The following is a 24,582-nucleotide window of genomic DNA, read 5'->3' on the forward strand; positions in this document are numbered from 1 at the left end:
CGCGGTCTAGAGAGAGACAGCTGTTATGTACAAGGATTGTTCTCAGCCAAGTGCATCTCAGACTTGATAAGTAGGATTGAGGATGCTTTTGCGGATAATAAATTAATTTTCGCTGGCCAAGTTTTGCTGGAACAAGTTTACTAAGCTGCGACACTTTTTTTTGTTGCGACTCTGGGTATTATGTGTTTTTTTTTTTTTTTTTCATCTTGTTCAAGCACGTCATTGATGTGTTTTATATTAACATTGCAATTTTTGAGTTGATAGGTACTGTAAGCTCAAAATATGAGATGGAAACATAATTAAAGATTGACTGGGACGCTGAGAAAAATATTTTTTTTTTTTTTACGATCCTTGTATCTAAGATAAGATTAAAAATATAAATTTTTATGTATTATTACCCCGCTTTTCAGACTTTCTGTCTCGATGGGGGTCCAGCAAAATATCCCCGACAATTAATCCTAATCAGTCGGAATTTTTTAATAAAACGATAAAAAACAAAATATGAAGATTTAAATTTCAAAGGGGTATCTTTTCATTTTTGATTAATCAAGACAAAAAACTGGTTATTTCTAATTATAAATATTTTTATCAAACTTTTTTAATTTAGATATAAAGTGCTATCGATTATGAAGCAACAATTCGATTTTCATTAAGAAATCTTTATAATTTTCGAAATAATTAATATTTAAAAGTTAGAAAAAACTGCTCTTTTAAAATATGAAAAGATACCCTTTTGAAAATCAGCTCCTCCCTTCGATATTTTGTCGGGGATATTTTAATATGTTGAAAATATATAACTTAATAGTAATTTATATTTTATAAATAGAAAAATGAAAATTTATCATTTATCCAATTAACCATTTAACTGCTTAATCAGTTAATCATTTAATTAATTTAATTGAATGAAATTAAAGTTAGCATTAACCAATTAGAATGAGTCTAAGACTATTATAAGGTTATTAAGCACTAAAATAATGAAAAACAGAGTAACTCTTGGATTAAGACGGCCAATTCTCTTCAAAATAATTTTATTATTGGAACAAAAATATTTTTCTCCAATCAATTAGTTTTTTTTCAGTGCAGAAAATTTTAATCAGTCAATTAATCTTTATAAATTCCATTTTTTACAAATTGGATTCTAATTTTTCAGAAATTTTCTTTCAGTTCCGCTAGAATCTATCAAGCACGTTTTCTATTAGTTAATAAGAACGAAAAAAGCAAAGGAGGAGATTAAAATTGATGAGGATTTAAAGCAAAAGTATTAAGCTTATATATATATATATATATATATATATATATATATATATGTATATAAAATATATAAGAATGTAGAATCTCTTGGAAATTGGCAAAGTCGGCTCCTCAACCTCAGTTTCTAACCCTGGACGTGTAAAGCCACTGGTAGGAAGCCTCGATCCCACCGAGGATATGACTCGACAGTTACTGTCTAATAAATAACTGAAAAAAGGAATAAATCGTTCGCTGAGACAAAACGGACGTTCCTCCATTATGACACACTTTTGCGGGTGACGTCTCATAAAAAAAAAAAAAAAAAAAAAAAAAAAAAAAAAATCCAATCAATGACAAAACTCAATTTTATTTTCAAATCTTTTATTTTATTTCATATTTTTTCGTACATAACAAATAATCAATATCATCAATTATTTATTCGGATTTTTAGAATAAAATACTTTTTATATTTTTTTTTTTTTTTTTTTTTATATTTTCGGTCTTAATATTACGATCAAAAAAAATTAATAAATAAATAATATTTATATTACTAATGAGCGAGAATAATTACTGATATTACTTTCATTTAAAATTTATTTATTTTTTTTTTTTTTTCTCAATGATTGTCACTTTTAATTATTGTTTCATTATCACACATCACTTAATCAATCCCTAGCATCAATAGAGCGGTTGCCATTTAAATTTTGAGGTTACACCATCAAAATTCCCGCCAATTAGAATTAACACCGCCATTTTGTGTAAAAAATTTAAACCCGCGAAATTAAAAAAAAAAAAATAATTTTTCTCGCTCTGGCCCTTATAACTTACGCTCAGCATTTATTATTTAAAATCTATAATATTTAAATGGCAATTACCATATCATACGTAACAAGATTTATAAATTTATTATTTTTATTTAAAAAATAATAATTATTAAAGTTACAATTCTTGTCTCAAATGACGGTATAATTTAATTTTAATTAATGTCTATACATCCCGTCGTTTAATAATTTCACAATTTAATTTAATTATTTAATTACAGATATTAATAATCGTAAATAATTATCAATACCATAATTATATATACAATTTGTTTGTTATTTAACAACAAATACCTCTCTGTAGACGAAAACCCGATATTACTTTCGTGTATTAATATCTTAACATTTATCGCAAGACATGAGCCGCGACAAAATGGCGGTTGATCAAAATGGCGTAAAGCAAAATGGCGGAAAATTTGAATTAAGAGAAAAAATAGTTAAGAGTAAAGAAGAGTAAAGAAGAGTGAAAAAAGAAGAAATTAAGAAGAAGAAGAAAAGAAGAAAGATTGAAAAAAAAGGTAAAAATAAAAGTTTTAATTGTAATAGTAATTATAAATAAGATTAAATAAATCAAAATTGAATTTACAGGCTGAGAAAAGATCAAAGACGTCGCAAGTGTGAGTTGTAGAACAAGGCTGATTATTTAAGCTCCAGATATTATATATTAGTTAAGCTCGCCGGCAGTATAAGCCCAGTAAGCTCTAGTTGCTCTGTTAGCAGTTAAATAATGGGCGCTTGGATCATACGCAAGCCACTCAGCTCCATTGTTGTTCTTGTTTTGTTTCCGCCGCCCGTTGTCTTTCACACGCTCAATGAGAGTATAATTGCGGGGACGGTAATTAATTAATTATTGTTATCATTATTATTATTATTATCATTTCCATTATTTTACTTAAACTTGTTATTTTTTTTTTTTTTTTTTTTTTTTTCAGATTGTTTAAAACAACGCGCATGTCTTGGCGCCTAAAAGTTAACCTCAAAAAGATATTCGATGTTTTGAACACTTTAAAAATAACACTGGATTAAGCGCTACAGATTTTGAGGTTAAGATCAATAAATGATATTAATTTATTTATTATTAATATCACTTGTGTTTGATTTTTTGTCAAGTATTAAATTAATATTTAGATTTTTTTTTTTTTTTTTTTTTTAAATTCTAAACTGTTTTTCATTTTTCTATTCTTCTTTGTCTTAATTGCGCGCTTATTAACATAAGTGTGCAAAGAAGAAGATAAAATGGCGGAATTTGTTAAGAAGAATAGAAAAATTGAATCGCTCGTCGACTCAGACATACATTTTATATATTTGTTTTAAAATTTTATTTATTTTTTAGTCCTCCAGAGTTACAGAGTCATCTCCAGGTTGTTTACCAGGTGTCTTTTGTTTCTTCATCAGATTATCCACTTTCTTGAGTTTATTATCTTATATACAAGGTTGTTTGTTATAAATAACATTTCGTAAACTTTAAATTAAAGATTTTAAAACTTATACTTAATATACGTTTATTTGTAAAATTTTTTTTAGATTTTTTTTCTACTCCCTCTCTTCGGCTGGTGATTACTGCGTTGGCTTCACTGGCGGTGAAACTGAAAACACATTTACACTTAGGTTAATTACTGGGTTTATTAATTACGGACATTTATGTAAATATTAATTACGATATAGTATTATTATTATTATTATTATTATTATTATTATTATTATTATTATTATTATTATTATTATTATTAATATTAATATTAATAACAAAATGAAAACCTGAAGCTGAACAAATTAGTAGTAAAACAGTTAGTTACTCTAAGTAAACAATCCAAGTGGTCTGAAGGCTGCCGGGAATAAAAGATACTGTTTCTTCTCCTCGCCAGGTGGGGTCAGTGGCAAGAGTCGTGATGGTAAAGATGATATACTTAGACATTTTGTTTTTTTGGTATGACTGGCTTGTTTTTTATGTTTTCTATGCTTTTAAAGTATCACTTTACTGATATTGTTTTAATTTTATTTAGGTGACAGTACTGTGTAATTAAAATGTGATGATGAGTATTATGAAACCTTTAGTACTGAAAATTTTTTATCAAAATTAAATTAGCAAAATTTTTACTATTTTTTTAATTTTTCTTAGTGAAAAATTTATTATAAAAAAAATTAAAATTAAATTAGACTTTTTATAATTTTTTTAATTTTTCTTATTTAAAAAAGTTTTAATAATGTAGCAAAAAATTTTTGAGAATTTTAATAATTTTCTTAACAAATAAATTATGGCAAAAAAAATGTAAAAAAAATTGACACCCAGAAATTTTAATAAATTAAAAATTCAATTTTTTTTTAATAATTTTTTAGAAGAAATTTGCTTTTTAAATAAAATTCAAAAATTCAAAAATAAAAAGAAAAATATATCATTTGTAGGAAATTTAAAAAATAGTAGGTGCAATTTTTTTTTTTTTTTTTTAATATTTTTTCATTTCTAATTTAATTAATAAAAAAATATCAAACTTCTGATGATTTCAGGATTATAAATGTTTATGAAAATTAAGTTAACCGACATCTAGAAATTTTTACAATTTTTTTTTTTTTTTTTTTTTTTATTGAAAAGAAGAGCTTCAATAAAAAGAAGAAAAATTGAAAATAAATATACCGATAAAAAAAATACCAGTAATATGTGTAATATTTTTTTCAGTACAGAAGGTTGACAAAAAACGATGAAACAGAAAAAAGTATATTGATTAATTAATATACTCACCAGTGAAATGCCAGCTGTCGTCGATCGCCGATGGGTAACAAGTTTATTGGATTGGGAGTAAAACAGCAAAAAAAATTATTATTACAAAGCTACATTGTAAAATGGTATAAAAACACTGGGTAGTAACTCGAGCGATTCAACACTGAGTAATCATTCAAGGATAATGTAAACACTTCATGCAAAAACTATGGAATTATCACTGTTATTGTTTTCTGAATAGCTTTAAATACTCTGATCGATAATTAAATTTTATCTCAGATATTAATAAGCTTATTTAAATTTCAAGTAATTTAAAAAAATAACAATTATTAATATCCATTTGTTTATTTAATTTTAATATTATTATTTAGTAGGCCGATTGTGACGTTAAGACACACATCAACAAAAATTTTTAATATTAATCACAATAACTTATTACTGTAAATGAAAATTTATTACAAATTTATTTAAAATAATAATTGTTGCTATTTATATCCCAATCATTGCTGACGTTTATTTAAATTCATACAAAAACAATAATTGACCCTGATTAATCAATCTATTAATTACATCGCAATGATTGGGTGGGTGTTTACAAAATTAATATCACGCAAGACACATTTTAAAACACATTAATGACATAAATATGCGTGTGATGATGTTTATAGAGAAAGTTATTAATAATTAATCATTAATTTATTTATGTAAATAATATTAACTACACAAAAATAAATGATTGGTCAATTTATTGGCGCTCGGGTATTAGGACACACTTAAAAACATTTTATTCACACTATTTATAAATAGCCACCTACGTCGAGTTCAGCTTGATGATTGGGCAATGATCATGATTTTTTTTTTTTTTTTATCTAGTTATCGATTAATCGTTAATAAAAGGTTATTTGCACCGTTGTAATTATAACCTGATTTAAAAAAATTTTTTTTTCTAGTAAAGCGTATACAATTTTCCAATTATTAACAATTTTCTATCTAATTAATCATTTTTATTCACTTGTTAATGATTTGCGAGTTTGTTAATAGCATTAATCAAGAATTTTAGTAAAAATTATGAAATTTTCTTTGTTTCTTTAGAGGTTAGGTTGTAAGAATAATTTTTTTTTGCTATCTAATTTTTATTTTAATAATTTTCAATTATTTTTTATCTAATTGTTCATTTTTTAATTAATTTTCAATTTTTTAATTACATTAATCAAAAATTTTAATAAAACTAAAAAATTTTCATTGTTTCTTTAGAGGTTAGATTTTTCCTACAAGCTTTTTTGGCTATGTAATTATTATTTTGATAATTTTCAATGATTTTCTATCTAATTATCTATTTCTTCCTTGATTTATCAACTTGCTGATTAGATTAATAGAAAATTTTAATAAAAACAAAGAAATTCTCTTTGTTTCTTCAGAGGTTAGATTTTAACAACAAGTTTTTCGACTATTTAACCTTAATTTTAATAATTTACTTTCTAATTAATTATTTTTTAATGATTTTTTAATATTTTAATTACACTAATCGCAAATTTCAATAAAAACAAAAAAAATTTCATTGTTTCAATATAGGTTAGTTTTTCTCAACAATTTTTATTTTGCTAAATAATTGAATTTCAATGATCTCCAGTTACTTTCCGCATAATTAATCATTGAAAATTAATTAACTGATAGATTATACCAAAAAATTATAAAAAAAAATATATCAATAAGAACAATATAAAATTTTCATTGTTTTTAGGTTAATTTTATGAAGCACTGATTAATTAACAATTAATAAAGGTAAAGTTTTGAATAAATGAGCAAAATATTGTAAATTCAATCGAAAATTAATGAAGGAATTGATTAATTATTAAAAAAAAAAAAAAAAAAACAGTGCAAATATTGAATAATTAATCTAACCCTTATTGTACAAAGTACGAGCGCCATTGAACAAATGAATTATTAATCTATGCCCATACCAAAACCTTAACTATTAATCAATCGATTAAAATACAACTAATTAATTAACTATGTCTATAAATCTGCATATATGTATTATTAATAATTAATAATTATTTTTTACAATAATTGTTTCAACAATAACCACTCGCCTCAGTCTTGTTTCGGTTATAAAAAATTGTAGAGTGGATTTTAAACTATTTTATTTATCAATATCAATAATATCAATTAATCAAATTGAATTATTTTTCTATAAATTGAGCTAGAAACAGTATTTATATTATTAATTAATAAACTGAACTCAAGACTATTATTTTTCGGCGATGGATATTTAATTATTTTCCTACGTCTAGTCAGATTTAGATACGAATAAATAAAAAATTATTTGAAATTTTAAATTTAAATAAATAAATAAACCGGATGGTTGATGCTCGGTGAAATTAAAAAAAAAAAAAACTCGACGCAGGACAGCGACTAAAAATGCGCACGACTCGCCCTCAAATTTATATTTATATATTTATATATTATTGTATTTATAAACAACAAGGTGGCGCAAAAAAACCCATTATTTTTTTTTTTTTTTTTTTTTTTTTTTAGTCTTAGAGTGAAAAAATGTTAGTTTTGATCTTTTAAAAGTCTTTTTCAAAGGCAAGCATCAAAAAAAAAAATTTTTAAGAAGTCGCTCCAAATTTTTTTAAATTTCAAAAATCGTCAAAAATCGATTAAAAAAATTTTTTTTATATTGAGTATAATCTAGATTATAATGAGTATAATCCAGATTATAAAGAATATAATCTAGATATCACTCAGTATAATCTGGATTATACTAGTTACTATCTAATTTTTTTTTTTTTTTTCCCCACAGATATCACTGAGTAAAATCTGGGATAATATTCAGCGTCATCTTTTTTTTTTCCGTGTAATAAATTTAAAAAAAATTATGAGTGACCTTTCAAAATTTTAATTTTGAACTTTCAGAAACTTATTTTTTTTTTTAATCTATAAAATTATACCGTAACGAGAAAAAAAATAAAAAATTCGATTTTTGACGATTTTTGAAATTTAAAAAAAATTTGGAGCGAGCTCTTAAAAATTTTTTTTTTGAACTGTCCTTTGAAAAGAACTCTTAAAAAATCAAAAACTAACATTTTTTCACTTAAAACTGAAAAAAAAAAAAAAAAAAAATAGTAGGTCTTTTTGCGCCACCCTAATAAACATATATAATATAATATTAATATAGATGAGTGGCTTACATAACAATAAATTCTTAAATAAAGCATAAACACACGCTAATAATAAAAATGGGATAAACACACACACACACACACACACACACACACACACAGTTGGAATGAACGTTACGGGTTAAAACTATTGTTTTGTTTATAAAAACAGATTCGTTATATCAGAATCCGCTTTACTTAAATTATCTATTAATAAAGAATATTAATATAATTATTACAATATTTTTTAATATATCAATATTCTTTATTACAATTACAAACGATAAATTAATAAATTACCTATCGCGTTACCGCAACTTACCACTCAATCGCCTCAATGCCTTGTTCTCATTTTTAAAAATGTTTTTTTTTTATTGTTTCATTTTTAATCAATCATTTAATTAATTAATAATAAACTTTGTTGATTAACAGGAAGGCGCAAGAATGAGGACTTGTCATGCATAAGCTACTGTTTGCTTTGTTCCGGAAGATTAACACAATGCCCTCTCGATTGTTCGGAGGTTATGTTAAAATTAACACACTTTGTTTGTGGTACAAAAAAGGTCATGCGATTACATTAATCTTCACCGATTCTTTCACTTAGAAGCTCAATTACTAAATAAGCTAACAATATACAGCATTTCTCGCGCTTATTCACTCTTTTTAATATTATTTACAATTAGTATAAATATCACTAGATATTAGAAGGATATATTTTATTAAACTATTGTACGCTCGAAATATTTAAATGCTTCGTTAGAAGGTATCGGTGAGGCAGCAAGCTTTTAGTCAGTTAACAGTATTGTCAATACAAGAATTGTTTTAATATTTGTGCGAAGTTTCAATATTTTGGCAAGTTAATTATTTATTATTAATTTAAAAAATTAATAAAATTAAGGGAAGGAGAGTGCAATTATCAATAGAAAGGCACTCGTTTAATTTTTTTCTACATAGGTTTGTCTGGTGTGGTAAGGTTAAATGCATTTTAAATTAACTGACCAAGAGCATGCCGGAATTAGGAGCAAAACGCTTCGGATTAATTAGCCTCTCGGTAAAATAATAAATGCAGCAAGTCCGAAATTCCTGCGAATTTCCATGTATTTTTTAGTTATCGATGGCTGTTTTAAGCTAGTTATTGTTGTTTAATTTAAATTAATAAAAGTTTGTAAAAAAAAGATAATCTAAAAGGGCCCGTAGAGTAATAGTCCAAAAAATACGGCCCACATAAGAATAATCCCGTGAATGGTGTATATTGGATTCTCACCGTCAGTTATTTTTCTGGCGACGAACTTCAGGGTCTCGTCGAGCAGTACTACTGGTATTGAGAACTTCATTACAGTTATCCATTCATCTCCTGACAATGGAGTCACTTGGAACACAGACTGTGGATAATAATTTTTATTTATTAATTTTTTCAAGTCTTTTATTTATCATGCAAATACTTAAATAATTTTATTTGAAAAATTATTTCATTAAAAAGTGTAATTTTTCGATCAGACATGTACTAGGTTCGGAATGCTACCGGTCTCAGGTTTTTTTTTTTTTTTTTTTAGAGTTACGGGAATCCCAAGAAAACAGAATTTGATAGTAGCGCCACTAGCGGAATTTTTTAATACTAATTTAAATTAAAAAAAAATTTTTATTCAAATTAAAAAAAAAAAAAAAAAAGAATTAATAACTAAGGTAAAAGCCCTAATTATTTTTAAATAAATTTAATTATCTGTAATAAGAGAATAACTATCATATAAATTTTTATTAAATTATAATTAATTAAAGAATTTTTAAAAATTACTGTCAGTTCAAAATATTAAATATTAATTATTAAAAAAAAAATAAAGAGCACCAGCTTACGAGCGTCTATTTTCTTAACAACTTTGATTAGAAAAGCATTATTTTTAAATTATTTGATTATTTTTAAATATTTAAAATTAATAATAGTTTTACAGTAAAATTAAATTAAAAAAAAAAAATTAATAAACTTACCGAAAGAACTTCAACGTAAAGAATAACAAAGTGAAGTGTGAATGAAAGTGCCATGGAGGCAATGAGCCACATATTCGACCATGGTGGCATAGTGATCAATGACTGGTTCTCAGACAAACTAAACAGAGAAAAATATTTAATGATTAAATTATTTAAAATAATAAATCACCTGAAATTTTTTTCAGCCAAAAAAATTAAGTACCTGTTCATTGCGTTCAACATTTCAATAGTTACAAGTACAGACAACGCCATTGTCATGGGGTGGGGGTCTGTGAAAATTTTGCAGTTAACACCTTTGAATTCATCACCACCTCCAATGCAGGCCAAGTGGTGAGTCTGAAATAATTATTCATAGATAGATTAGAAATTAATTATTAATAATTAATTTATATTGCCTCAGGAATACTTACGAGTTGGTAATAACTGAGCTGAGGTCCAGAGGGAGCGTACATGAACCACCAGGCAGCGGACCCTACGGTAGCGGCACCGACGTAGCCACCAATAGCGAGGTAACGGAAGAATAACCATCCGGAGATCAATGATTCACCAGCTCTACGGGGTGGCTGTAAATTTAAATCAATAATTTATTAATTAATTGTTATTTTATTTTTTTTATTTCTAAGTACCTTGTCCATGATGTCGAGATCGGGTGGATTGAAACCGAGGGCGGTAGCTGGAAGACCATCAGTTACGAGGTTGACCCACAAGAGCTGGACAGGGATAAGGGCCTCAGGAAGACCAAGAGCGGCAGTCAAGAAAATACTGTAAAGTTTAATTCAAATTTAAATTAATTTTTTTTTTTTTTAATCTAATTTTAATTTTAATCTAAAAATCTAGATTTATTTTTTATTTGTTTGTTTGGTTGAGTATGGAGCTATTAATTCACCTGACAACTTCACCGATGTTGGAAGAGATAAGATAACGGATGAATTGTTTCATGTTGTTGTAAATGGCACGACCCTCCTCAACAGCGGCGACGATTGATGAGAAATTGTCGTCAGCCAACACCATCTCAGACGCAGATTTAGCGACAGCAGTTCCTGAACCCATGGCAATACCAATTTCGGCTTTTTTCAAAGCTGGAGCGTCATTCACACCATCACCAGTCTGTGGGAAATAATTTCATTGTTAGAATTTATTTTTTATGGTTAAAAAAAATTTTTTTTTATCTATATTATTTTTGTATAATTTACAATTCAAAAATGATGAATTTTAATTAAATTAAAAAATTATACAATTAAAAAAAAAAAAAACTATTGACTAAAAAAAATTTTTTAACAAAAATTCAGTCCGGCTTTTTTTAGAATATCTAAAAAATTTTTAAAATTAAAAAATATTAATTGAATTAATTTAAAATTTTCAGGAAATATTTTCAAATTACCCGCGTCGAGATTCGAACCCCGTTACTTTGACTGTGTAAGAAGCAGTCTTTGTACTTAGCCACGCTGAAATTTTTTGATGCAAGCAATCAAAAAATTTTTTATACAAATTTTATTGCATTATAATTTACTTAAATAATATCATATTGAATTTAGAAAATTTGGTAAATATTTACAAGTGGGGTCAACCATTTTAATTTTAATTTTTTTGAACGAAATTTCTGTTTCATCCTTGAAGAAAAAGCTATAAGTAAATTTTCTAAAAATTCTGACTAAACCTTCTGTCAAAAAATGAATGTAACAATAAAACGACATACCATAGCAGAAATTTCATTCATGCTCTGCAAGTATTCAACAATCTTGGATTTGTGAGCAGGTTCCACTCGGGAGAACAGTCTCGCCCTGGCGCAAGCTTCCCTCTGTTGAGCAATGGGCAAGTCATCGAATTCACGACCAGAGTAAGATTTGCCAGTAGTATCTTCATCTTCAGTAAAAACTCCAATACGTCTGCAGATGGCTTCAGCGGTGGCTTTATTGTCACCAGTGATGACAATGACACGAATTCCAGCGGCGCGGCAACGGACAATTGAGTCGAAGACTTCCTTACGTGGGGGGTCCAACATACCGACGACTCCGATGAAGGTGAGGTCCTTTTCGTACATGTAAAACTTGGTGGAGTCTCCAAGGTCCATCTCGTCGGGTTTCATTGGGTGGTCAGCGGTGGCGAGAGCCAAACAACGGAGAGTGTCGCGGCCAGTACCGTATTGACGGGTGAGGTCCAAGATGCGGTTCTTCAGGGTGGAAGTAAGAGGAACTTTGATGGTGCCGACACGTGCGTGCGTACATCTGTCCAAAACTCCCTCAGGCGCTCCCTTGACGAACAATTTCGGGCCAGTTCCAAGTTTTGAGGGCTTGAGGGGCACGCAGTAAGATGACATAGATTTACGGTCACGGGAGAACTCAAGGGTGAATTCTTTCTTCCATTTGGTCTCAATGTCCTGCCGGACGATAATGGCGGCTGTACGTCTGTCCAATCCGTTCTTGGGGACTCCGAAGGGGTTGATTTTCTCGGCGAGGACGATCAAAGCTGTTTCAGTGGCTTCACCGACCTTTAATATTAATAAGAATTGTTATTAATAATTTTTAAATATTGAAAATATTTTTATGAAAAAATAAATAATAAATTTCAAAATCTTTTATTTAATAAATTTAATAAATTTAATAAATAAATAAATTTCAATATCGTATAAAATATTGTAATAAACTTGACAAAAATTTATTAAAGATTTAAAATTTATATCTAATCAATTTCTTCACAAAAATCTTTAAAAAAATTATTTGCATATCAAATTTTAGATTACCATTTTTTTTATGATAAAAATTAATTATTTTTGTTAATATATTTATTTTTTTTTTTTTAATTCTTTAAACATTTTTAAATTATTAAAAAAATTTTACAAAAATCATTTTATGAAAAAAAAAAAAAAATAAAAAGTTATCATCAAAAATCATAATAAACTTGACACAGTTTTAATAATTTAATCTAACTAAAATTTTTATCTGATCGATTTCTTCATAAAAATCATTAAAAAAAAAAAAAAAAAAGTACCTTATCTATAAAACTATCAATTACAATTTTTTTTTTTTTTTTTTTTTTTTTTTTTTTTTTTAAATAAAACCAATTGGTAAAAATCTTACAACTTCTTTATGACGAAATCAATAACATGTTAATTTTATCCATCAAAAATCATAATAAACTTGACACAAATATATAAAATTAATCTAAAATTTTTATCTAATCAATTTCTTGATAAAAATAAAAAAAAAAAAAAAAATGACTTATCGAATAAATATCAAACTATTTATTGCAAATATTTTTAAAAATAAAATTTAATTACTATTTATAAAACTTTTAGAACAAATCTTGTAAAGAAATAAATAATATATTAATTTCACCATAGTAAGCTTGACATTTATTTTTTAAAAATAATCTAAAATTTCTATCTAATCAATTTCTTTATAAATATTTCAAAAAATAAATTTATTACAAATATTTTTTAAAATAAAATTTAATTTCTATTTATTAATTTTTTTAGAAATAAATCTAAATTTTTTATTAAAAAAATATTAGAGGATATGCAGTGCAACAACCTCTAATACTTTTGCCATGAGAAAAAATTTTATGTCCTCCAAAAATAATTTTTTTCGTTATTTCTAAACAAATTTAATGCATTTTAATTGCATAAATTTTAAGAATATAAAGTTGTAGGAAGATAAAAAAATTTTTGAATGGATTTTTGTTTGAATTTAAATAAATAATTGAGATAGAAACTGAGCATAAGTAAAAATGTCATAGCATAAATTTAATCACCCAAACTTAATCTAAACCTCCTGGAAAGCTTAAAAAAAAAAAAAAAAAAAAAAAACCAACTAACCTTCTCGAAAGCCTGTTTGAATTCGTTGAAATCAATAGCAGAGTCGTTACACATGATACAGATAGTACCAAGCTCATGAAGAGCTTCATAATCAGTGCCCTTAACCTTGGATCCCTTGAGATAGACATCACCAATGGGTTCATAAGTGGATCCAGTGATTTCGAACTCGTTGAAAGCACTGTCATTGCCTTCGATCCTCTCAAAGACAAACATGCGACTGACGGACATCTGGTTGGTGGTGAGAGTACCGGTTTTGTCAGAGCAGATAACGGAAGTACAACCAAGAGTTTCGACGGAGGGCAGAGATCTGACGATGGCGTTCTTTTTGGCCATACGACGGGTTCCAAGGGCAAGACAAGTGGTGATGACAGCAGGCAAACCTTCAGGGATAGCAGCGACAGCAAGAGCGACGGCGATTTTGAAGTAGTAGATGGCGCCCTTGATCCAGGAGCCACCGTGAGCTGGGTCGTTGAAGTGACCAATGTTGATGGCCCAGACGGCGATACAGATAACGGTGATGACCTTCGACAGCTGTTCACCGAACTCGTCCAATTTCTGTTGCAGGGGAGTCTTGATTTCTTCTGTCTCTGACATCTCGGTACGGATTTTACCAATAGCGGTGTTCAGACCAGTTCCCATTACTACACCTCGGGCCTTACCGGCGGCGACATTGGTTCCGGAGAAGAGGATGTTCTTTTTGTCCTGGTTGACGGCTCGCGGGTCGGGGATCGCGTCAGTGTGCTTTATCACTGAGACCGACTCTCCGGTCAAGATAGACTGGTCAATCCTGAGGGTCGTTGAGTAGATCTTTATCAGACGGATGTCAGCTGGGATCTTGTCTCCTACAGACACCTCGACGATGTCTCCCGGGACAATTTCCTTGGCTCTGATCCGCTGGACTCCGGATTTGTCGCCTCGGACCACTTTACCCATCTCTGGCTCGTATTCTTTCAGGGCTTCAATCGCAGACTCCGCGTTACGCTCCTGCCACACTCCCACCACCGCATTCGCGATAAGGATGAGCAGGATAACGAATGGCTCCACGAAGGCTGTGAACGCGTCATCGTGCTCTTCAAATAAAGCTAATATCTGGAAAATTAAATTAAGTTTATTTTTAGTTTTACAAATTTTATTTAGAATTTTTTTTGTTGAAAAAAAAATTGGATTTTAATATTTTCTTTTTATCTAATATTTTTCCTATCAAAACTTTCTTCGAAAGTGAGTTACATTTGTTAGTTTATTGTTCGTCAAACTTTGAATTTTTTCGGATAAAAATTTAAACTCAATTTTTTTTTTAAACAAAATGTTGCATTAAAAAAAAATTTATTCTATTCAATTTTCTCAATAAATTAAAAAAAAAAAAAAAACATTTTGTTTTATTAAAATAAATTGGATTAATTTTGAGTTCAAGAAAATAAAAATATTTTAGAAATTTTTTTTAATGATTTTTTTGTGGATTTTAATGTTTAAATTCAATTATTTTCTATGACATTAAAGTTAGTAGTCATTTGATAATTTTTTTTAACAAATAAATTTGTTTCGAAAATAAATTTTTTAAAAATTGCATTTTTAATTTTTTTAAATTTCTACATCCATTTTTTTTTCTCACCAGACTTTATTTGTTACAAAAATTTTTTAAATTATCAAATATCTGCTGAATTAATTTTTATATTCAATAAAAAAAAATTTTTCAATTTTTTTCATCAATTATTGATAAAAAGAAAAAAAGGAAAAAAATTTTTAACAAAACAAAAAACTGAAATAAATAAATAAAAAATACTTACGAAAGAAATGATAGCGGCTAACAGAAGAATCTTAACTAAAAGATCATCGAATTGTTCTAAAACAAGTTGCCAAATGCTCTTTCCTGAAACAATATCCAATTAAAAGTTCAGATGAAAACAAAACAAAACAAAACTACTGGTAATAATAATAATAATAATAATAAAACAAAGCACATGTATCGGTTATATATAACATCATACGTCGCCTGAAGTTTTACTTGAGTTATTGAGAACTCACATGGCCCGTATTTGAGGTTTATCGATACCACGGGCCATGTGTGTTCTGCAAGTCATTCATTAAGCCCTCGTTCGCCTCGTTTAAACCAAAGTAACCCGCGGATAATTATCGGTTTTTAAATACAGCGATTGTTGGTCATGCATTAAATAGCGGAACTTACAACTAAACTGTAAGACACCAATCGAGTCACCGCGACCTTGATGGCAAATGTCTTGCGTATGATTGACGTCATTAAAACTCTCCAACAAAACTACTGTACTTAATTAATATTAAATATTATTTAATTTTTATTATTCGCGATTTAAAAAAAAAAAATATTTATAAAAACAAAAATAATAATAATAATAATAATAATAATAATAATAATAATAATAATAATAATAATAATAATAATAAAACACTTTGTAATTATTCATCATTTACAAACAAAACAATCAAAATCTTGAGACTTAAAAAGTTTAAAATTGTTTGCTAATTGATTAATCTAAACAATCGTCTGGATCTTGAGTTTTAGTCTATCTTTTTAATTGAGTTCAAATTAATTTTAACTGATAAAGTTATCATATATATTTATTTATGACGCATAAATTAATGCAACAACCGATGACTATTTTTTACCTTTATAGCATTGTGATTAGCAACGCAGTGCAATGAAAAGACGTCACTGTCTTTTCAATTGAAATATTTTTTATATAAATGTGCTACTTATTTTTTTTTTTTTTTTTTTTTAAATATTACGTATTACTATTATTATCATTATTCATTATTTTCCCTCATAATGAAGACAATGTATGTTTTATACCGCGTAAATACTGTTTAAATATAATAACGAGGCTTACGAGGGACATTGAAGTAAAGAACAAGTATCGGATACTTAACAGTCCGTTATCATTGTTATCGTCACACCTCAGTCTATTATTAATACATATTATTAACCGCACTCCAAGGTCCGTTAATTACGCTTTTTTAAATAAAATTAAAATATTAATCGAGACTCTTGGTTATCTCAATTAATTAAGCTGGATATAAATCTCTTGGAAGCAAACAGGAAAATTTTATCTCAACTATCGTTGATATTATTTTTATCAACTCACCCTCCTCGGCTGGCAATTCTGAAACAAATAAAACTCTAATTAATATTTTTATTAATAATTAATAATTAATTATTATTATTATTATTATTATTATTTATAATTTTTAATTTACGGTAATTAACTCATTGGATAAATTACTAGTTACATTGAAAACAATTTTGCGATGAGAGATTCTCTCCAAGTTGACCTACATCAAAGTTACGATATTATCGACTATGTTGTATTCTGCATCCGTGAACAACCGGAATTTAATATAATATGTTACATCTGATAATAATTGACATAACTAATTGTCAGATTGTGTTAGTAAACATAAACAAAGATCGATATGTAATAATTCAGGCTAATTTATTTAATTAATTACTATCTCTATTGTTCTGACGTTCATCGGCTTTTGAGTGATAATTTTATTAATTAAGCCGAAATTTATTTTTTTTTTTATAGAATTATTGTATAAAGAAATTTTTTGTTTTAAAATAATTTTTAAAAATGAAATAAAATTTTTTTTGAACTTAAAAAATTATCCGCATCGGGATTCGAACCCCGTTTTTTTGAGTGTGTAAGAAACAAAAAATTAAAAGTAAAAATTTTTATGATTTTAAAAATTTTTTAAAGACAAAAATTGACAATTTTTGACAAATTCAGATAAATATAAATTAAAAAAAAAAATTTTTTTATTAAAAATAATAAAAATTAAATATTTTAATTCTATAAAAAATTTCTAATAACTAAATTCACACTCATTAGCATACAAATTATACAAATGAAATATTTTTACATACTAAAATTAAAAATATAAATTCCAGCTTTTTTTTTTTTTTTTTAATTTTCACTCTGAAAATTTTTCAATATTAAAAAAATTATTCCAGCTCGAACAGGAAAAAAAAAAAAAAATGTAAATAACATAAAAAATGACACGTGGATGAAAAATCAATAAGAAATAAGGGATTCGGTACCCTTAGCATTTACCAAAGGAAAAGAGTGTGTGTAAATGTACGGATGAGGGCTTGGGCGGTGTGGCTGAAGCCGAGGGCTAAATAGCGTTAGAGAGAGAGAAAAAAGGGACCATTGACCGTTTTTCCCGTGCAACGTGTGCTCGCGGATGATAAAGTGTGACGTGGCTGTGAGCCATACGTTGAAGTGTTATGTTGTATAAATTTGTTACGCGACAATGAGCGTGAGCAGCAAGGACAGATACAAAGCTCGGATGATGTACACAAATCTATCCTCTGCTCCTCGTACTCGATGCTGTGTCCAACCATATCATATATTATATCACGGTTAGGTTGTATGCAATAAAAAACCATCTATGTTTAGATATTCTCCTTGCACTTTCCAATCAATCTTTGTTCGTATGTTAGTTTCATATTTTTCAAGATAAAAAATCTTTGTCCCCTCACATCACCTTTTTCCTTCTATGTAATATAACGCTAAACGTTTTTATGTTTTATGACCGATTAAAAGTTTTTATTCTGGTACTTATTATTTTTACAAATAATGAGTTGACATTTTTTTTTCAACTTTTAACTGTTATTTTTTTTTTCTTGTTTTTTAATTTATTTTTATGACAAGTTTTGCTTGGAAAAATTTTTATTTTTTTAAATTTTGAATTGGAATTTTTTTATCACAAAATTTCTCAAATAAAAATTTTTTACAATTTTTTTTTTTTTAACAGTAAAATTTTATAACAAATTTCTTATTTTAATTTTATAAAATTTTTTTTAGATTTTAATTATTATTTTTTTTTTAATTTTTGTATCAAATTTTGCTTTTTAAAAATGTTAAATCTTAATAAATTTTGAAATTTGTTTTTTTTTATCACAAAATTTTTTACAATTTTTTCAATAGAAAAAAATTATTTTTTAATAATTCTATTTTAATTTCTCAGACTTTTTTAAAAATGATTGGAATTTTTTATCAAGTTTACAATAATTGTATAAAATTATTAAAAAGAAAAATTTCCACGAAAACCTTGAAAAAAAAAATAACATAAAATTTCGTCCTAGCAATCCTTTTTAAAACTGATCACGACAATAATTATTACATACTAGATCTTGAAAAAAATCTAACAATTAAAAATTTTTCAAGAACAAACTAAAAGTACCTTAAAAAAATTACAATAAATTTTTTCTACAAAATAATTTAGACAAGATATATTTAAAAAAAATATATATCTTGTATAAAAAAATATAATAAAAAAAAAAAAAAAAAAACTTGAACCAATAAACCAGATCACCTTACAAGTGCATTTAAAAGGCTGCAATTAACAATAATAACTAATATTAAAAATAAATCCGAAATTTAAACTTAGTAATTTTTATCAATAAATAATAACTTTTAAAACAAAATTATTCTACCGATAAAACTACAACAGTTGATAAAAAATTTACAAGGAAAAGTTATCACATTAATAATTGAAAGTTCATCGACTTAAATATATATAGCGACACAAACGCCCGCATAATTTATAAATTTTCATTACCACTCAGTCCACGATAAAATAAAATAAAAATAAAAATAAACTCTAAAATTGAAATTTATAAATACATATTACTCCGTTAAAAATCTTACATAAAGCTGGTATTTTTATTTTTAAAATTTAAACTTGGGCTAAAGTCAATTCTAATATAGTGACATAATCTATTACGACAGTTAAAGTTAAATCTAGTAACTTGCTCGACTTTGGCAACTATAATTACAGCTAAGTACTTAAACTATTTTAAATATTATCCAAATAATTATCGAGTTAATTTTATAAAACTATCAAAACCCACGCAACAAACTTCTCTCAACACATTATTAAATTATTAAATTATTACTGTTAAATAGATAAATAACAATAACTAAAATTTCAAAATATTACACGCTCATTAAATCCATAAAACACTTCCGTAAACATATATCTTAAATGTAATTTAGTACTGGCTAAAATAAAACGGTCTTTAAATCTTCAAATTATCTAATTGCCTTAACCACTAAAAATAATTCAGTGAAGAAAAAAAATAAAAAAATAAACTCATAAACTCTCTATCAATTGGTTTTTAGTTATTATTATTACTATTCAAAATTTTCTAAGCTATGGCTTTTAGCTCATGGTTTATTTAGATTTAGATTATATTTACCCTCGTAAATAAATTTATAATCTTTATTTATACACGTGCATTAACGTGTTGATGGGTACAGAGTCATTGAATATTTTATCTGTTACTTGTGATACACTATGCTTTTTTTATTTTTAAGAAAATAATATTTTATAAATAACTGTTGGCTTTTTCACGTGGATATGTCAATTCACTTTTAAACTTTTTTTATTATTATTACTGCAGTTTTTGTTATTAAACGCTTTTAATAGCTTTTTCGTATATGGTCGCTTTTTAAAAGCTTTTCTGGTAAGTGGTTTTAAATTATCTTAAAATTTACAAATTATTTTTACGGGCTTGATTTTTTATTACAATATTTAGAACAATAACAACATATTAATAAATTTAATAAATTATTTAGAAAAATAATTAAATTTTGAATTAAAATTATTTGAATTTATTTATTTTAAAATTAAAATTTTTTAAATATTGAAAAAAAAATTTTTTATAAAAAAAAAACGGGTACTTAATTTTTTACTCCAATATTAAAAAAAAAAATTTTGATTATAAAATCAACTTTCAAATTATTTTTAAAAATTACAAGATTTTTTTTTAGTTAATTTATAAATAAAATTAATATTTATAATAATTTGTTCAAGCATAAAATTAACATATTAAAAAATTTAATAAATTTTCACTTAATATAAATTATTAAAAAATTTTGAACCAAATTTATTTCATGAATAAAATTATTATTTAAATTTCTTCTGCTAAAAACTAAAAAAATTAATGATATTAAAGTTAGCTGTCACCTGATCAATTTTTAATTTTATTTAACAATTAAATTTATTTAAAAAAATTGCATTTTTTAATTTTTTTAATTTCTAAATTTTTTTTTTTTTTTTTTTTTTTTTTTCCATCATTTATTTGTTACTAAAAATTATCAAATATCTGCTAAATTAATTTTTATAAAATATTAAAGAAAAATTACATGAATAATTTTGTCATAAAAAAAATTTACAAAAATCGTGAGATTTTTCTAAAGTTTACAATAAAAAATTAAATTCCAAATAACAACAATAATAATCTAAAAAATACATATGTTCACGTGGTTATGCCATTTGACTTTTAAAAGCTCTTTAACGCGTAATAAGTATTTTAAAATATATAGAAATATATATATATATATAGTAGTTTGTACGTAAGAAAAAATAGATTGAGTAAAGTAACAAAGATAAAATGAAGAACAAGTGGTGGTAAACTCGATAGTTCAAACAAAAATATCTTTAATACGAAGCTAAAACTCGGTCACCACATCATAGACAATTATGATAGCCAAATAATTTCTAGCACTTTTTCATCAATCAAACGTATTATTTTTAAGTTCACCCTGTAACTAGTAATTTTCCTTTCTTCAAATTAAAATTAAAAATTATTTATAATTTCTGCTCCACAAAAAAAAAAAAAAAAAAAAAATTAATTTTTCTTAAAATTTAGTACTTACCGTTGAGACCATATTTTTCTTGGTTCCTCTTGACCTGGTCCGGCGATAATCCTTTTTCCTGATCACAGTTGAAGTAGTTCAACACCTCGTCCACAGTTTTACAGTGGGCGTCTTCCATCTCTGTTTATTTCCTCGTTATTAATTATGTACTGAGTTTTGTCTGTCCTTGTCAGAAGTTTCTGTTCATTCACCCTGAAAAAAAAAAGTCACATTATTTTATTTAGCAAAATTACATTTTATAAAAATTATTTATCATTATTATTATTATTATTATTATTATTATTATTATTATTATTATTATTATTAATTATTAATTATTAATTAATATTTCACAAAGTAATACGCACTGGGCACTATCACTATTTAAAAAAATAATTAACTTAATTAAATGTTAAGGAAAAATTAATTCAATTAATCCATCTTTACCAAACTCACCGACAAATTACAATTGACACAATAGTACGTGTCACTGACAAAATAACGCTAGGTTATGACTCGGTAGTTTTACAAAATAAAAGAAAAAAAAAAAGCGTCGAAAAAAAAAATTTGTAACCGTGTAAATATCACAGACCACGTTTCCTGACAATCATTTTTTTTATTTCGCCTGCATCTCCAATTACTAACTCTTAAAATTTTAATCGACAAAAAAAACTACCAAAAAGAAGAAATGTTAGTTTGTAAAAAAAAAAAATAAATAATTGCAACGAAAATTCAATTAAAAAACTTCAACTACTAATATAATAAAGTGTATTTAATATTATAAAATATATCCGAGTTGCTGACTAAATCTCGATCTCGCTGCGCGCAACTGACCACGTAAAAATTGAGCAGCTCGCTATTGGTCGGAGCGCCCCTGACGGCTGAAGCTTAAACTTGCCCGCGGGAAAAAATTTAAATGTTCTCCGATTTATTTTTGAGGTAAATAATTGAGAGATTGTAGATTTTTAATTTATTAATTAATTAATTTATTAAAGAAGAAATAAATTTTTGTAATTTTTCAACAGCGACGCGGCTTTTTTTCAGAAGAAATCGGCAATTGAACGAGGTTGCTTTTGCCACAGTGGCTTTTAATCAGCGCCAGTAAAGGAGCATGTGGAGATACGCGATTGGTTGGCGACAAACGTTCATCGAAATGACGCGGTAAGTCTATTTTAAGCGTTCTTCCTCTATTCCCTTGGCGCGTATTTATAAAGACACTTTTTTTTTTTTTTTTTTTTTTTTTTGTTTATGTTATGTAATTTTGACTTGGAAATTTTTTTTACACAATACTGAAATCAGAAGCTGACAAATTTTAAATAAAACAAATAAACAATTTCTTCTTTTTAAAAATAAAATTTATAATTTTTTTCTATTTCATCTTTTTCAAAATAAATTTAATAATTTTTTTTCTATTTCTTCTTTTTAAAAAATTAAATTAATAATTTTTGTCCAATTTTTTCTTTTTAAAAAATAAAATTAATAATTTTTTAATATTTCTTCTTGTGAATTTAAAAAATTTAAAACCATCTTTATGATTTATTTAAAAAATTCTAAAAATTGTCAGCTAATTAATTAAAATAATTATTTTATTTTTTTCTAAATGATTTTTAGATGAAGAAAAAAAAAATCTTATTAAAAATAATGAAGTATTAAATAAAAAATGTGCCAACAGACACTTTTAGCTTTGAATAATTCAGCCAGGGTCTGCCACTGGTAACTCTTGACATAATGCCATTATTAATATTATTCAATACTCTATTTCTTCTCAAAAAATAATAAAAGTTATGAATAATAATTACGTGAAGAATAATGAATATGTTTATTTAAGGGATAAGAAATGTTTTTTAGCTTTGATATAAAAAATAGTGATATAAATCCACAGACACTTAATAAAGCACTGTAAGGGACGGAACTTAATTAATGGCACAAACACTTTAAATATAGACACTGCACAGGTTTAATTTTACAATTAACTCACTGTACACGGTGTGTGTGTAACTTACCGATTATTTAATATTTATAAAACACTTAAGTAAACACTTGACGAAAAACAACCCCGTTAGAATAGTCTCGGCATACTGGGAAGAAATAAAAACTGAGACTATTAAACAATATTATAATTTATAATTAATAAACTAGATTGTTAAAGTTAAGTTAACATACATAAATAATAGAGAAAAAAAACGTTATGATACGGCAACGCCTGCGCTGCTGAGCGAAACGGGGCGCCGTAGATCCTAGAAATTCGTTTAAATAGTCGGGGATACCGCTACCTGGTGGACGAACCAAGAAGATCACCTCAAAGATACGCCGAGGGGTCGAGGAACGAGGGAACACACAGATTATGCTCTTGATTATGTCTATTGATCAAGATCATAATAATGATCTAGAGAATTGGAAGGCTGCCAACAACCCGGCTTTATTTCTTTTAAATCTGATTAACCTTCGTTACAGTTTTTCATTGTCTTCCTACTCGACTCAGTCTCTCCAGAGGAGCAATCTATAGTCTTCTTTTAATTATTTTTTTAATTGTTATGCAATTAGGCTTTGTTCCAAATTCATCTTCACAATTAGCATCTGCAATTTGTAATTTATTTTTGTCAAGACTTAAAAATTTACTTAATTTTATTACTTTTTTACGAGTTTTTTAGATGAATTCCTTCTTTTTAATTTAAAAATTAATAGATTTTTTCAAAATAAATTTTTTTTTAAATTTACTCATCTTCAAAAGTTGAATCATTAACACGCTTTTTTGTAGTTTATATTTACTCGTATTTTGTTTATATTATTTTTGACATTTCTGAAAAATATATAATAAATTAATCTTTTCAATTTATAAATATTTAAATTTCTTCTTATTTTTTAATTTTATAACTAATTTATATTTAAAATACCTTTTAATTAAAATAAAAATTTTAATTGTCATCAAAGAAGTTAATAGATTATTTTTTTAAGGTTAAAACAATTTCCGCTTAATTAAAAATTTTTACCTATAAATTTCTTCTTCTTTTTTTTTTTTTTAAATTTAATTAAATCATGCAATAAAATCGCATAAAAAATTTCTTTTAATTAAAATTAACCTCTAAAAAATCTAGTAAATAATTATTTTGGTTAAAAAACTTTGTTTAACCTAAAAATGAAAAGAGTTTTTTCGCAAAAGGTTTTCTTCAAAGTA

At 26.0% G+C, this 24,582-nt stretch overlaps 1 protein-coding gene across 1 annotated transcript; it reads right to left on the reverse strand.

Annotated features, from left to right (window-relative positions):
* Positions 1 to 1,822: 1,822 nt before the first annotated feature.
* Positions 1,823 to 23,608, reverse strand: Serca (ATPase sarcoplasmic/endoplasmic reticulum Ca2+ transporting SERCA). The gene is made up of 13 exons (XM_074239355.1): positions 23,411 to 23,608; positions 21,429 to 21,620; positions 16,845 to 16,862; positions 15,513 to 15,595; positions 13,729 to 14,817; positions 11,611 to 12,402; positions 10,801 to 11,021; positions 10,541 to 10,676; positions 10,325 to 10,477; positions 10,117 to 10,250; positions 9,915 to 10,032; positions 9,196 to 9,313; positions 1,823 to 3,637 (listed from the first exon to the last, which is right to left on the reverse strand). The coding sequence occupies exons 2-13, from the start codon at positions 21,544 to 21,546 to the stop codon at positions 3,609 to 3,611; spliced, it is 3,009 nt and encodes a 1,002-aa protein (XP_074095456.1). The 5' UTR covers positions 21,547 to 21,620; positions 23,411 to 23,608; the 3' UTR covers positions 1,823 to 3,608.
* Between the last annotated feature and the right edge of the window lie 974 nt (positions 23,609 to 24,582).

This window comes from Cotesia typhae, unplaced genomic scaffold (genome assembly GCF_013202065.1).
Source record: "Cotesia typhae breed Kobodo isofemale line unplaced genomic scaffold, CoteBio_Ctyphae contig_10, whole genome shotgun sequence".
NCBI lineage: Eukaryota > Metazoa > Arthropoda > Insecta > Hymenoptera > Braconidae > Cotesia > Cotesia typhae.